This window comes from Athene noctua, unplaced genomic scaffold, assembly GCF_965140245.1.
Source record: "Athene noctua unplaced genomic scaffold, bAthNoc1.hap1.1 HAP1_HAP1_scaffold_204, whole genome shotgun sequence".
NCBI lineage: Eukaryota > Metazoa > Chordata > Aves > Strigiformes > Strigidae > Athene > Athene noctua.
In genome coordinates this window covers 180,870-196,065 of record NW_027437673.1, presented here as the reverse complement: position 1 = coordinate 196,065, position 15,196 = coordinate 180,870, and the positions used below count along the sequence as shown (strand labels likewise).

The 15,196-nt window shown below is 65.9% G+C and overlaps 1 protein-coding gene across 1 annotated transcript in view; it reads right to left on the bottom strand.

Moving 5' to 3' along the window:
* Nucleotides 1-1,218: 1,218 nt before the first annotated feature.
* The window catches only part of LOC141955383 (complement C4-like), a 42,033-nt gene continuing 28,055 nt past the window's right edge, over nucleotides 1,219-15,196 (bottom strand). The window contains exons 23-41 of the mRNA XM_074895215.1: nucleotides 14,144-14,338; nucleotides 13,405-13,480; nucleotides 12,633-12,789; nucleotides 12,059-12,175; nucleotides 11,389-11,554; nucleotides 10,220-10,386; nucleotides 9,271-9,444; nucleotides 9,020-9,079; nucleotides 8,158-8,251; nucleotides 7,985-8,039; nucleotides 7,706-7,879; nucleotides 7,197-7,287; nucleotides 5,995-6,069; nucleotides 5,783-5,885; nucleotides 5,149-5,238; nucleotides 4,961-5,044; nucleotides 4,599-4,687; nucleotides 3,033-3,160; nucleotides 1,219-2,088 (exon numbers count right to left, since the gene is read on the bottom strand). Of these exons, the coding sequence (XP_074751316.1) occupies nucleotides 1,956-2,088; nucleotides 3,033-3,160; nucleotides 4,599-4,687; nucleotides 4,961-5,044; nucleotides 5,149-5,238; nucleotides 5,783-5,885; nucleotides 5,995-6,069; nucleotides 7,197-7,287; nucleotides 7,706-7,879; nucleotides 7,985-8,039; nucleotides 8,158-8,251; nucleotides 9,020-9,079; nucleotides 9,271-9,444; nucleotides 10,220-10,386; nucleotides 11,389-11,554; nucleotides 12,059-12,175; nucleotides 12,633-12,789; nucleotides 13,405-13,480; nucleotides 14,144-14,338 (2,228 nt within the window). The 3' untranslated portion in view covers nucleotides 1,219-1,955. The remainder of the gene's footprint in view (nucleotides 2,089-3,032; nucleotides 3,161-4,598; nucleotides 4,688-4,960; nucleotides 5,045-5,148; nucleotides 5,239-5,782; nucleotides 5,886-5,994; nucleotides 6,070-7,196; nucleotides 7,288-7,705; nucleotides 7,880-7,984; nucleotides 8,040-8,157; nucleotides 8,252-9,019; nucleotides 9,080-9,270; nucleotides 9,445-10,219; nucleotides 10,387-11,388; nucleotides 11,555-12,058; nucleotides 12,176-12,632; nucleotides 12,790-13,404; nucleotides 13,481-14,143; nucleotides 14,339-15,196) is intronic.

Here is a 15,196-nt window from a genome sequence, read left to right as displayed (position 1 = left end):
TGCCAGTTGCCCCCAACATGGTCCCAGTTGCCTCCCAGTGTGCCCCCAGTATAGTCCCAGTTGATCCCCTAAGGTTCCAGTTGCTCCCAGTGGTTCCCAGTTGCACCCAGCATGGTACCAGTGACTCCCAGTTGCTCCCAGTGGCTCCCAGTTAGCCCCCAGCATGGTCGCAGTCATTCCCAGTTCTTTCCAGTTGCCCTCAATTCGCTTCCAGCTCCCCCCAGCACGGCTCGAGTCACTCCCAGTATGATCCCAGTATTACCCCAACAGGATACCAGTTTCCCCCAGCATGATCCCAGTCACTCCCAGTATGATTCTAGTCTCCCCCAGCATGGTCCCAGTCACTCCCAGTTGCTCCCATCATGTTCCCAGTCACCCCAACTCACTTCCAGTTGCCCCCAGCATGGTTCCTGTTGCTCTCGGCATGGTCCCAGTCACTCCCAGTATGATACCAGTATGATCCCAGTCACCCCCACTCACTCCCAGTTGCTCCAGTGTGTTTCCAGTTTCCCCCAGCATGGCCCCAGTCACTCCCAGTTGCCCCCCAACACAGTCAGTTGCTCCTGGGATGATCCCAGTTGCTTCCAGCATGGTCCCAGTTGCTCCCAGCACGGTCCCAGTTGCCCCTAGTGTACTCCCTGTTTTCTCCAGTACGGCCCGAGTCCCTCCCAGTTGCCCCCAGTATGGTCCCAGTTTCCCCCAGAATGATTCAAGTCGCTTCCAGTGTGGTACTAGTTGCTCCCAGCAGCTCCCAGTTGCCCCCAGCATGGTCCCAGTTGCTCCCAGTGGCTCCCAGTTAGCCCCCAGCATGGTCCCAGCTGCTCCCCATAAGGTATCCAGTGACATCCAGTGGTTCCCAGTTGCTCCCAGTGGTTCCCAGTTGCTCCCAGCGTGGCCCCAGTGTGGTACCAGTCACTCCCAGTTGCTCCCAGTATGATCCGTCTCCCCCAGCACGGTCCCAGTCACCCCCACTCACTGCCAGTTACCCCCAACATGGTCCCAGTTGCCTCCCAGTGTGCCCCCAGTATAGTCCCAGTTGCTCCCAGCACGGTCCCAGTTGCTCCTAGTGTACTCCCTGTTTTCTCCAGTATGGCCCGAGTCCCTCCCAGTTGCCCCCAGTATGGTTCCAGTTTCCCCCAGAATGATTCAAGTCGCTTCCAGTGTGGTACTAGTTGTTCCCAGCAGCTCCCAGTTGCCCCCAGCATGGTCCCAGTTGATCCCCTAAGATTCCAGTTGCTCCCAGCGCTTCCCAGTTGCTCCCAGCATGGTCCCAGTGTAGTCCCAGCATGGTACCAGTGACTCCCAGCTTCTCCCAGTGGCTCCCAGTTAGCCCCCAGCATGGTCCCAGCTGCTCCCCATAAGGTATCCAGTGACATCCAGTGGTTCCCAGTTGCTCCCAGCACGGTCCCAGTTGCCCCTAGTGTACTCCCTGTTTTCTCCAGTATGGCCCGAGTCCCTCCCAGTTGCCCCCAGTATGGTCCCAGTTCCCCCCAGAATGATCCGAGTTGCTTCCACTGTGGTACTAGTTGTTCCCAGCAGCTCCCAGTCGCCCCCAGCATGGTCCCAGTTGCTCCCAGTGGCTCCCAGTTAGCCCCCAGCATGGTCCCAGCAGCTCCCCATAATGTTCCAGTGACTCCCAGTGGTTCCCAGTTGCTCCCAGTGGTTCCCCGGTGCTCCCAGCGTGGTCCCAGTGACTCCCAGTGGCTCCCAATTAGTCCCCAGCATGGTCCCAGCAGGTCCCCATAATGTTCCAGTGACTCCCAGTGGTTCCCAGGTGCTCCCAGCATGGTCCCAGTGGTTCCCAGTTGCTCCCAGTTAGGCCCCAGTGTGGTCCCAGCTGCTCCCCTCAGGTTCCAGTGACTCCCAGTGGTTCCCAGTTGCTCCCAGTGGTTCCAGGTGCCCCCAGCGTGGTCCCAGCGTGGTCCCAGTGGCTCCCAGTGGCTCCCAGTGCCGGGTCAGAGGGGGCAGCCGTGGGGCCGCAGCGTGTCCAGGAAGTCCCAGAGGGGGCGACAGGGGTCGGCGGGGCCGCAGCGGGGGAGGGGCGGCACCTCTTCCACCCAGGAGTTGGGGCCCAGCAGGAACTGGGGGCTGGGGAGGGGACAGGGTGACGCGGGGACGTGGTGGGGGGACATTTGGGGACACGGGGGAGACATTTTGGGGGGACATTTGGAGGACAGGGGGGACATTTGGGGACATTTTGGGGGGACATTTGGGAATATTTGGGGACTCTGGGGACATGGGGGGACATTGGGGGACATTTGGGGACATGGGAGGACATTTGGGGACATGGAGACAACATGGGGGGACATGGGGGGGACACTGAGAGACATTTGGGGGATATGGAGGGGACATGGGGGGACATTTGGGAACATCTGGGGACTCTGGGGACATGGGGAGAACACGGGGGGGACATGGGGGGACATTTGGGGACATGGGGACAACATGGGGACACATGGGGGGGACACTGAGAGACATTTGGGGGATACGGAGGGGACATGGGGACATGCCGAGGACATTTGGGGACATGGTGGGGACATGGGGATGACATTTGGGGATGACATTTGGGGGGATACGGGGGGACATTTGGGGACATGGGGATATGGGGAGGACACGGGGGGACATTTGGGGACACGGGGGTGACATTTGAGGACTCTGGGGACATGGGGGGAACACCGGGGGGGGACATGGGGACAACACAGGGGGGACATGGGGGGGACATTGGGGGAAATTTGGGGGATATTGGGGGGACATGGGGACATCTGGGGACGTTTGGGGACATGGAGGGACACGGGGGGACACGGGGGGGACACAGGGAGGACATTTCGGGGGGACATGGGGGCTTTGGGGGACATGCGGGAACATTTGGGGACATTTGGGGGGATGAGGGGGACATTTTGGGGGGACATGCGGGAACATTTGGGGACTCTGGGGACGCGGGGACATGGGGGGAACACCGGGGGGACATGGGGGGACATTTGGGGACATTTGGGGACACGGGGATGACACTTGGGGCCCCACAGGCCCCCCCTCACCGGCCCTGGGCGTCCGTCAGGGTCCCGTCCCCGCCCATCAGCAGGTACCGGCGGAGGGGGCGGAGCCTCAGGGGGCAACTGCCCCGCCCCAGAGCCTGGCCCCGCCCCCCCGGCGCTGCCTCTGCCGGGCCAGCAGGGACCAGTCAGCACCAGTAACAACCAGTATGCACCAATATGCACCAGTAACCCCCCCCCTCCTCTGCCCTCCCGCTTTTCCAGTACAGCCCAGTTCACTCTCAGGCTCTCCCAGTATGGCTCAAGGTCATTCCAGTTCTACCCCACTATGGCCCAGTATAACCCAGTGCCCCCCAGTATAGTCCAACAACCCTCCCCATATGACTCAGGGCCCCCCCATGGAGCCCTCGTGCCCCCTTCAGTGCCCCACCAGTATATCCCAGTACATCCCAGTATTGTCCCACAGTACCCCCTAGTGGCTCTTCAGTCTCTCCCAGCCCTTCCCAGTCCACCCAGTCTCCCTCCCAGTCCATCCCAGTCCTTCCCTGTCTCCCCCACAGTTCTCCCCATCTCCCTCCCAGTCTCCCCTGTCTTCCCTCCCAGCCCCTCCCAGTCCCTTCCAGTCCCCCCAGTTTCCCTCCCAGTTCATTCCAGTCTCTCCCAGCCACTCCCAGTCCTTCCCAGTTTCCCCTCCCAGCCTCTCCCAGTCCCCCCAGCCTCCTCCCAGTCCTTCCAGTCCCCCCAGTTTCCCTCCCAGTTCATTCCAGTCTCTCCCAGCCACTCCCAGTCCCTCCCAGTCTCCCCTGTCTTCCCTCCCAGCCCCTCCCAGTCCCTTCCAGTCCCCCCAGTTTCCCTCCCAGTTCATTCCAGTCTCTCCCAGCCACTCCCAGTCCCTCCCAGTTTCCCCTCCCAGCCTCTCCCAGTCCCCCCAGTCCTTCCAGTCCCCCCAGTTTCCCTCCCAGTTCATTCCAGTCTCTCCCAGCCACTCCCAGTCCCTCCCAGTCTCCCCTGTCTTCCCTCCCAGCCCCTCCCAGTCCCTTCCAGTCCCCCCAGTTTCCCTCCCAGTTCATTCCAGTCTCTCCCAGCCACTCCCAGTCCCTCCCAGTTTCCCCTCCCAGCCTCTCCCAGTCCCCCCAGCCCCTCCCAGTCCCTTCCAGTCCCCCCAGTTTCCCTCCCAGTTCATTCCAGTCTCTCCCAGCCACTCCCAGTCCTTCCCAGTTTCCCCTCCCAGCCTCTCCCAGTCCCCCCAGCCTCCTCCCAGTCCTTCCAGTCCCCCCAGTTTCCCTCCCAGTTCATTCCAGTCTCTCCCAGCCACTCCCAGTCCCTCCCAGTCTCCCCTGTCTTCCCTCCCAGCCCCTCCCAGTCCCTTCCAGTCCCCCCAGTTTCCCTCCCAGTTCATTCCAGTCTCTCCCAGCCACTCCCAGTCCCTCCCAGTTTCCCCTCCCAGCCTCTCCCAGTCCCCCCAGCCCCTCCCAGTCCCTTCCAGTTCCCCCCAGTTTCCCTCCCAGTTCATTCCAGTCTCTCCCAGCCACTCCCAGTCCCTCCCAGTCTCCCCTCCCAGCCTCTCCCAGTCCCCCCAGCCTCCTCCCAGTCCCTCCCAGTTCTCCCAGTCTCACCTCCCACTAGAACCTCCAGGATTTCAACCTCAAAGGCCAGGAAGGGCCCGACCTCACTCTGGGCCAGCACCCGAACCAGTAGTGCTGGGGTGAGGGGTCAAGGGTCACAGGGGTCACGGGGTCACAGGGGTTCAGGGGGGTCACAGGGGTCACGGGGGTTCAGGGGGTCACAGGGAGGGTCACAGGAATCTGGGGGTCAACAGGGTCAGGAGGCCAAGGGGGTTCATGGGGTTTGGGGGAGTGATGGAGGTCAGGGGGTCAAAGGGGTCAAAGGGGTCAAAGGGGTCAAAGGGGTCAAGGGGGTTCGAGGTTCAGGGACCCGGGGGGCAGCGGGGGGGGGTCGGGGTTTGGGGTCACCGTAGTCGACGCGGGGGCTGTAGCAGGCGAAGTCGAGGCGATCGTCCAGCGCCAGCGGCGGCCGGCGGAGCTGGGGGCAGGCGCCTGGGGGGGGCGGGGGGGCGCTTCTGGGTGACCCCACCCCCCCTCGCGGCTGCCGGGGCCCCCCCGGGGCCGGGGGGTGCAGGGGAGGGGTGTGGGGGTCCCACCTTGGGCGCAGAGGCAGAGCTGGGAGGAGCAGAGGGTGGGCAGGGTGCTGCTGCGGCGGGGGGCGCTGTAGAAGGTGGAGCAGCGGCGGGCTGGGCGGGGCCGAGGAGGGGGCATGGCCAGTGAGGACACGCCCTCTACTTTCGGCCACACCCCAGTAATGCCCCGCCCACATGGGACCCCACCCACCACCCCCCAGAGCCACCCAGATCTAATGGGGCGCCACCTGGCCAGGCTCGGAAACGTGCCACGCCCACCTAATGGGCCACGCCCACGCAGAGGCCACGCCCACCCAATGACCACACCCACCCAATGGCCACGTCCCACCCAGGCCAGGCACCACGATGGCCACACCACGCCCCACCTAATAGCCACACCCACCCAACGGCCAGGCCCACCCGATGGCCACGCCCACACACAGGCCACATCCATCCAATGGCCACGCCCCCACATAGGCCACGCCCACCCAATGACCACACCCACCCAATGGCCAGGCCTACCCGATGGCCATGCCCACACACGGGCCACATCCATCCGATGGCCTTGCCCCCACAAAGGCCACGCCCACCTAATGACCACACCCACCCAATGGCCACGCCCACACACAGGCCACGCCCACACACAGGCCACACCCACCCGGCTCGTAGTAGTCGTAAATGGTCGCCATGGCCGGCTGGAGCTGCCCCACGGCCACCTCCTGGGTGGCCCCGAAGCTGATGCACTGACGCTGGGCGGGGACCTGGGGGGGTCCCGGGGGGGTCACGGTGGGGTCACGGTGGGGTCACAGGGGGGAATTGGGGACATTCGGGGCCATGGGGGGGACGCGGGGGACACCCGGGGGGCCCCACCTGGTCGAGGTAAATGACCAACCGCGTCCCGCTGAGCTCGTAGTGGCTGATCCAGCGATCGACCACGTCCCGCAGCTGGGGGGGGACATGGTGACCCCAACACCCCGACACCCAGACACCCTGACACCCCCAACACCCCCAACACCCCCCAACACACCCCAACAACCCAACACCCCCAACAACCCAACAACCCAACAACCCAACACCCCCAACACCTCCAACACCCCCAACAACCCAACACCCCCAACACACCCCAACAACCCAACAACCCAACACCCCCAACACCCCCAACACCCCAACAACCCAACAACCCAACACCCCCAACAACCCAACAACCCAACACTCCAACACACCCCAATATCCCCAACAATCCAACACCCCAACACCCCCAACAACCCAACACCCCCAACACCTGCAACACCCCCAACACCCCCAACACACCCCAACACCCCCAACACCCCCAACAACCCAACAACCCAACACCCCAACACACCCCAATATCCCCAACAACCCAACACCCCCAACAACTCAACACCCCCAACACCCCAACACCCCCAACACACCCCAACAACCCAACAACCCAACAACCCAACACCCCCAACAACCCAACACCCCCAACACCCCAACAACCCAACACCCCCAACACCCCAACACCCCCAACACACCCCAACAACCCAACAACCCAACACCCCCAACACCCCCAACACCCCAACAACCCAACAACCCAACACCCCCAACAACCCAACAACCCAACACTCCAACACACCCCAATATCCCCAACAATCCAACACCCCCAACAACCCAACACCCCCAACACCTGCAACACCCCCAACACCCCCAACACACCCCAACACCCCCAACACCCCCAACAACCCAACACCCCAACACACCCCAATATCCCCAACAACCCAACACCCCCAACACCCCCAACACCCCCAACAACCCAACACCCCCAACATCCTCAACACCGTGACACCCCAACACCGTGACACCCCTCAACAACCCAACACCCCCAACACCCTCAGCACCCCAAGGTCCTGCCATCCCCCAACAACCCGACACCCCTCAACAACCCCCGACACCCCAACGCTGTGACACCCACCAACAACCCAACACCCCCAACACCCTCAGCACGCCAACGTCCTGCCACCCCCCAACAACCCGACACCCCTCAACACCCCAACACCCCCAGCACCCCCCACCTTGTCGAGGTCAGAGCGGTGGGGCCGGAAGCCGCTGAGCAGGGTGATCTCGGCCACCGCCATCCCCGAGAGCTCCACCCTCGCCTCCCGCCTGGGCCGGGACACGCCCATCAGGGGGCGGAGCCACGTGCCCTGCCCCCTCCGTGGAACAGGAAGCCACGCCCCCATTTCCAGCCAGAAGAGGAAGTCCCGTCTTCTTTTTACAGGCAAAGTGGGCGGTCCCACCCCCCTCCCTTATGGGCAGAACAGGAAGCCCCGCCCCTATTTCCAGGTGGAACAGGAAGTCCCACCCACATTTCCATCCAGAACAGGAAGTTTCATCCCCATTTCCAGGCAGAACTGGAAGCCCCACCCCTTTTACAGGCAGAACAGGAAGTCCCACCCCCAATCCCGGTGAAAGAGGAAGCCCCGCCCCAATGTAGGCCCATGAAATCCTGCCTGCACAGACCCCGCCCAGCAGGAAGTCCCGCCCTCCAAGGCTGGTGACACAGGAAGTCCCGCCCCCTCACCAGATGCAGACCAGGAAGGCGACCTCATGGCTGGCGTCACGCACGTCCCGCCCCCGCCGCCGCCGTCCCCGCGCTTCCCACAATTCCGTGGGCCTCGGGGGGGCGGCGGCCTCCGCAGGCTCCTCCCCCTCCACAGGCTCCGCCTCATCCACAGGCTTTGACGCTTGAGTAGGCCTCAAACTCTCTGCAGTCTCCGCCCCTTCAGCAGGCCCCGCCCCTTCAGCGGGCTCCGCCCCTTCCATGGGCTCCGCCGCCTCAGGCCTCGCCCCTTGCGTTGGCTCCGCCCCTTCCTCAGGCTCCTCCCCCTCCTCCTCATAGTCCTCATAGTCTTCCTCTGTGGGGGGCGGCCATTGAAGGAAGGGGGATGTGGCTCCGCCCCCTTGCACAGAGGGGGCGTCGTCTAAGGGGTTGGAGCCTATAGGGGCGGGGCTTTTTGGTGGGAGTGGCCTCACCCTCGTAGATGATTGGTCCGGTGATGGCGACCTCCAGGCCCAGCTCTTGGCAGGTGCCGTTGAGGGGGGTCATGAGGCGGAACTGGCGCAGGACCTGGCGGGGGGAGGCAGGATTTTTGGGGGGGATCCAGGGGTTTTGGGGGGTCCCAGCGGTTTTGGGGTGGACTCAGGGGTTTGGGGGGGAGTCAGGGATTTGTGGGGACCCAGGGGTTTTGGGGGGCCCAGGGATTTTGGGGGGAACTCAAGGGTTTGGGGGGAACGTACCGGTTTTGGAGTGACTCAGGGGTTTTGGGGGGGCCCAGAGGTTTTTGGGGGCCCAAGGGTTTTGGAGGACACAGGGGTTTGGGGGGACCCAGGGGTTTTGGGGGGACACAGGGGGTTTTGGGGACACAGGGTTTTGGGAGGGACCCAGGGGTTTTGGGGTGTCCCAGGGGTTTTGGAGGGACCCAGGGGTTTGGGGGAACCCAGCGGTTTTGGGGTGAACTCAGGGGTTTTGGGGGGAGTCAGGGATTTGTGGCGGCCCAGGGGTTTTGGGGTGACTCAGGTGTTTTGGGGGGGCCCAGAGGTTTTTGGGGGCCCAAGGATTTTGGAGGACACAGGGGTTTGGGGGGACCCAGGGCTTTGGGAGGGACCCAGGGTTTTGTGGGGGGGACCCAGGGGTTTTGGGGTGACTCAGGGGTTTTGGGGGGGCCCAGGGGTTTTTGGGGCCCCAAGGGTTTTGGAGGATGAAGAGGTTTGGGGGGACCCAGACGTTTTGGCCGGACTCAGGGTTTTTGGGGGGAACCCAGGGGTTTTGGGGGGTCCCAGCGGTTTTGGGGGGCCCAGGGGTTTTGGGGACCCCCGTGTCTGGGCTGTCACTCACCGTCAGGGTCCCTTCGCCGTGCCCCTCCACCTGCACCTTGATGGGGCTGCCCAGGGGGACCTGGGGGGACATGGGGGGGGGGGGGGGGGGGAGGGACAGCGTGTCCCCATGTGACCATGTCCCCCCATGTCCGCCCATGTCCCCCCCGTGTCCTCCATGTCCCCTCGTGTCCCCCCATGTCCCCCCTGCACCCCATGTCGCCCCGTAACCCCGCTATGTCCCCCCCCACGTCCCCCCCCATGTCCCCCCACCTGCAGCTCCTGCTCCAGTGACTTCAGGCCGGGTCCCAGCGTCATCCGGGTGCCCCCGGGGCCCCCCCGGGCCCCCCCCGGCCAGGACAGCGTCAGGCTGAGCCCGGATCCGGCCGCGTCCCCCCCCCAGTGCAGCCACATCTGGGCCAGCGCCTCCAGGGCCACCAGCGTGTCCTGCGGGGACACAGGCAGTGGGGGGGGGACACACACACACGGGAGCCAGGGGTGCAGGACACCCCGCACCCCCCCCCCAGGGGACCCCCACCCCAGGGCACCCAGGCACCTGGGACCCCCACCCAGGACATTCAGGCATGTGGGACCCCCAGGAATTTGGGACCCAACCATCGGGGACCCCCCACCCCAGAGCACCCCCCCCCCAGAGGACCCGGGACCCCCCCACCCAAGGGTATCGCAGTGTTGGGGACACCCCCCGCCCCAGGACACCCCCCAGCTCCCCCCCTCGGGACACCCGGCACTGGGGACACCAAGGAATTGGGATCAGGACATTCAGGATACCCCCCCCCCCCAGGGCCCCCCCACCCCAGGGGTGCCCCCCCGCACACCAGGGGGGCCCAGAATCCCCCACCCAAGGTCACCCCACTGTCGGGGACCCCCCCCCCCACCTCAGACAACCCCCCAGGGGCACCCAGACATCCAAGGGCACCCAAGAATTCAGGACCCCAGGATCTGGGACCCCCACCCCAGGGCCCCCCCACCCCAGGGGGGCCCAGAATCCCCCACCCAAGGTCACCCCACTGTCGGGGACCCCCCCCCACCTCAGCCCCCCCCCCAAGAGCATCCGGACATCCAGATCCTCCCTCCCAAGGGCACCCAAGGATTTGGGACCCCACCATCTGCGTCCCCCCACCCTAGGGCTGCCCCCTCCCTTCCAGAAGACCCCCCCTCACCCCAAATCCCCCCCCACCGGCCCCCCCCGCTGTGGGGGTACCTGGGTGGAGCGGAACCCCCCGCCGTAGTTGCTCTGCTCCCGCAGCCACCGAGCGGCGTGGGCGGCACCGTGGCCGTCGCGGTGCTGCAGCAGCGCCAGGAGCCCGTAGGCCGTTGCCTCCACCGTGGCCGCAGCCCCCCCGGCCGGCCAGAACCACGCCCGGCCCCCTGTGGGGGACCCCCCCCCGCACCCCAAAACCCTGAGTCGGGGGGAATCCAGGGGACTCCAGTGGCTGGGACATGGGATTTTGGACACCCCCCCCCCCCCCCGTCCCCAACCCTGAGCCACCCACCAGCTCAGGAAGGACCCAGGAGTCTGGGGGACGCGGGAGGGACCCAGGTGGGGGTCCAGGAGCTGCCACCCCCACCCAGGGACCCTGATGTTTGGGGGACCCCAGGAGGGACCCCGGGGGTCTGGCTGTCATTGACCCCCGCCTGCAGACACCAGGGTCTCCAGAGTCACCCACCCCGGGGGACCCTAAACTCTGGGTGACCCCAAGGGGACCCTGATGTCCAGGTGACCCCAGGGTGACCCCAAGAGGACCCAGGGATCCAGGTGACCCCAGGGGGACCCCAGGGTGACCCCAAGAGGACCCAGGGATCCACGTGACCCCAGGGTGGCCCCAGAGTGACCCCAAGAGGACCCAGGGATCCACGTGACCCCAGGGTGGCCCCAGAGTGACCCCAAGAGGACCCAGGGATCTACGTGACCCCACGGGGACCCCAGGGTGACCCCAAGAGGATCCAGGGATCCACGTGACCCCAGGGGGACCCCAGGGTGACCCCAAGAGGACCCAGGGATCCACGTGACCCCAGGGGGACCCCAGAGTGACCCCAAGAGGACCCAGGGATCCAGGTGACCCCAGGGTGGCCCCAGGGTGACCTCAAGGGGACCCAGAGGATCCCAGGGTGGTCCCAGGTGACCCCAAGATGACCCCAGGGGGACCCAGATGTCTGGGTGACCCCAGAGTGACCCCAGGGGGACCCAGGTGTCCAGGTGACCCCCAGAGTGACCTCAGGGTGACCCCATGACAACCCAGGTGTCTAGGTGACCCCAGGGTGAGCCTGGGGGGACCCAGGGATCCAGGTGACCCCAGGTTGACCCCAGGGGCACACAGATGTCTGGGTGACCCCAGGGTGACCCCGGGGGGACAGGAGGTTGGGGCTCACCCTGTGCCGGCCGGGCCAGGCTCCGCAGACGCTCCAGGGCAGGGGAGGGGCCGGGGGGGCCGGTGTCCACCAGGGCCAGCGCGTAGGTGGTGATGGCTGTCCCGAATGTCCCCAGCGTCCCCACGCGGCCACGCAGGAAGGTGGCGGCTCGAGACAGACCCTGGTCCTGTGGCAGACGGGGAGAGGACGGGGGACATGGGGACACATGGGGACATGGGGGAACATGGAGGGGACAAGGGGTCATTGGGCGAGACATAGGGACAGGGGAGGGCTTGGGGGGACATGGGGACACTTGGATATGTGGGGGGGACATGGTGGGGACATGGGGGGAACATGAGATGACTTGGGGGGACATGGGGGGACATGGGGACATTGGTGGGGACATGGCAGGGATATGGCGGGGACATGGGAGGACTTGGGGGGACATGGTGACAGCGGGGGACATGGGGACATGGAGAACATGGGGTGGACAGGGGGACAACGGAGACATGGGGGGACATGGGGGGGACATGGGGACATTTGGGACATGGGGGGGACATGGGATGACTTGAGGGACATGGGAGGACACGGGGGTGACATGGAGGGGACGTGGGGACCTGGTGGGACATGGGGGACATGGGAGGGACATGAGGATGGGGAGGGGACACGGGAGGGAGCTGTGGGGACGCACCAGGTGGACGTGGTCAGGGCTGTCCGGTGGCAGGAGGACGCGGGTCCCCTGCAGGGCCACCACCACGAAGGCCGTCAGGGACACGGTGGCCTCGGGGCCTGGGTCTGCCACACTGCCCTGTGTGGGGACACGCCGGGGGGGGGGTGAGCGGGGGACACGGGGGGACCATGGGGGGTGGCACAAGGTCTCCTGGTGGGGGGTGCGGAGGGGACGTTGCACAGGGTGACACGGGACACTGCACGGAGGGGTGACACGGGCAGGTGACCTGAGGAGACGGCCCAGGGAGGTGACACGAGGGCGTGACCCAGGAAAATGGCCCTGGAGGTGACCGAGGAGGTGGCCATTGACTTGACCCTGGAGGTGGCCATGGTCATGGCCCCAGAGGTGGCCATGGAGGTGGCCCGGAAGGTGGCCCAGGAGGTGACCCTGGAGGTAGCCACGGACTTGACCCTGGCGGTGGCCATGGACGTGCCCATGGAGGTGGCCCGGAAGGTGCTCCTGGAGGTGGCCATGGAGGGGGCTGCAGCTGTGACCCTGAAGGTGGCCGGGGCGGTGGCCCGTGCCGGTGTCCCACCTGCATCTCCCGGTGCAGGACGGGCTCGCTCTCGCGGAACGTCCCGTCGGGCCGCTGCTGCTCCAGGAGCCACCGCAGGGACACGCCGGGGCCACCCGGGGCCACCGGCAGGTAGGGACGGGCCAGGGCCAGCACCCGCAGCACCAGCGCCGTCAGCCTGGGGACACCCGCTGCCACCATGTCCCCGGGGAACCCCCTGTCCCTCCCATGGCCCCCTCATGCTCCATGGTCCCCCCGATGTCCCCCTGTCCCCTATGTCCCCCCATGTGTTTCCCTGTCCCCCCATGTCCCCCACAATGTCCCTTTGTGTCCCCCATGTCCTCCCATGTCACCCTGATGTCTCCCCAATATCCCCCACCATCCCCAAGCGTCCCCATGTCCCCTCAATGTCCCCATGTCCCCCTGTTCCCCCATGTCCCCCTGTCTCCAAATGTCCCATGTCCCCCACAATGTCCCCCCATGTCCCCCGATGTCCCCCATGTCCGCAACGTCCCCTCAATGTCCCCATGTCCCTGCCACATGTCCCCATGTCTCCCCAATATCCCCCCATGTCCCTATGTGTCCCCCATGTCCTCCCATGTCACCCTGATGTCCCTATGCGCCCCCATGTCCCCCCAATATCCCCCACCATCCCCAAATGCCCCCTCAATGTCCCATGTCCCCCCTGTTCCATGACCTCCTGTTCCCCCCATGTCCCCAGATGACCCCCCATGTCCCCCACGATGTCCCCCCATGTCCCCCGTGTCCCCAGTGTCCCCCTGTCCCCCCTCACCAGGTGCTGCCCCCCCGGTGCTGCCAGGCGCTGTAGGACCCGTCGGCTTTGCGGAAGTTCTGGACCCGCTCGAAGCCTGCGGGGACGCGGGGGGACAGTGGGGATGGGGGGGGCCCCAGCGCCTGGGGGGGGTCCTCCGGGGTCCCCCCAGCCCCCGCGCCCCACCCACCATGGCACCCACACAGATCTGTGCCCCCCGCTGCCCCCCACATACAGCCCCACACCCCTCAGAGCGTCACAGCCCCCCCCACGGTCCCCCCTACCCCCTATAACCCCCCCTCCTGTAGCCCCCCTATTTCACCCCACGGTCCCCCCTACCCCCTATAACCCCCCATGTCCCCCCAGGGTCCCCATGGCCCCCCCCACCCCAGCCCCACCTCATCCCATAGCCCCCCCAGACCCCCATAGCCCTTATATCCCACTGACCCCCCCACCCCATAGCCCCCCACCCCACAGCCCCACATATCCCCATAGCCCCATACCCCACAGCCCCCCACAACCCCCCATATCCCACTGACCCCCCCACCCCCGAGCCCCCCCACAACCCCCCATATCCCACTGACCCCCCCATAGCCCCCCCATGCCCCCCACATCCCATTGGACCCCCACGCCCCACAGCCCTCCCCTTGCCCCCCCGCACCCCATATCCCCCCATAGCCCCCCCATATCCCCCCATTCCCCCCCCCTCAGCCCCTCCAGCCCCCCCACCCCATCCCCACGCCCCCCCGCCCCCCCGTACCGCTCTGGAGGCCGCGCAGGGCGCGGGGCCGGGATTCGGGGGGCAGCCCCCCCCAGCCCCCGCTCTGGTCCAGGTAGCGCAGGGCGGCGGCGCGGGGGGCCAGAGCCATCAGCGCCTGCTCCCCGCACCCCCGGGGGGAGCGCAGCAGAGACCCCCCCCCCAGCGCCCCCCGCACCGTCCAGCCCCCCACCCGGCCTGGGGGCGCCGGGGTCGTGGGCACAGGCGTGGGGACACGGGGACACGCGTGGGGACGCACAAGGGGCGCGAGGAGAGGTGTAGGGAGGATGTGGGGTGTGGGGACACGGGGACACACGTGGGGATGCACATGGGGACATGGGGACACATGTGGGGACACGGGGACACACGTGGGGACACACAAGGGGAGCGAGGAGAGATGTGGGGAGGACGTGGGGTGTGGGGACAGGGGGACACACGTGGGGATGCACATGGGGACATGGGGACACATGTGGGGACACGGGGACACACGTGGGGACGCACAAGGGGCGCGAGGAGAGGTGTGGGGAGGATGTGGGGTGTGGAGACACGGGGACACACGTGGGGACGTGTGGGGACACGCATGGGGACACGGGGACATGTGGGGACACATGTGAGGACATACGTGGAGACATCCATGGACATGGGGACACACGTGGGGACATGGGGACAGGTGTGGGGACACACATGGGGTCACATAGGGACATGTGGGGACACACGTGAGGACATACGTGGGGACACCCATGGACATGGGGACACACGTGGGGACATGGGGACACACAAGGGGACACACAAGGGGCATGGAGACAGGTGTGGGGACATGGGGACACATGAGTGTCACATAAGGACACATGTGGGGACACACAAGGGGCACAGGGACAGACGTGGGGACAGACATGGGGACACATGGGGACAGGTGGCACATGTTGGGGGTCACATAAGGACACACATGGGGACACACAAGGAGCATGGGGACAGGTGTGGGGACGTGGGGACACGCGGGGGACGTGGGGACATAGATGGGGACATGGGGACACACATAGGAACACGTGGGGACAT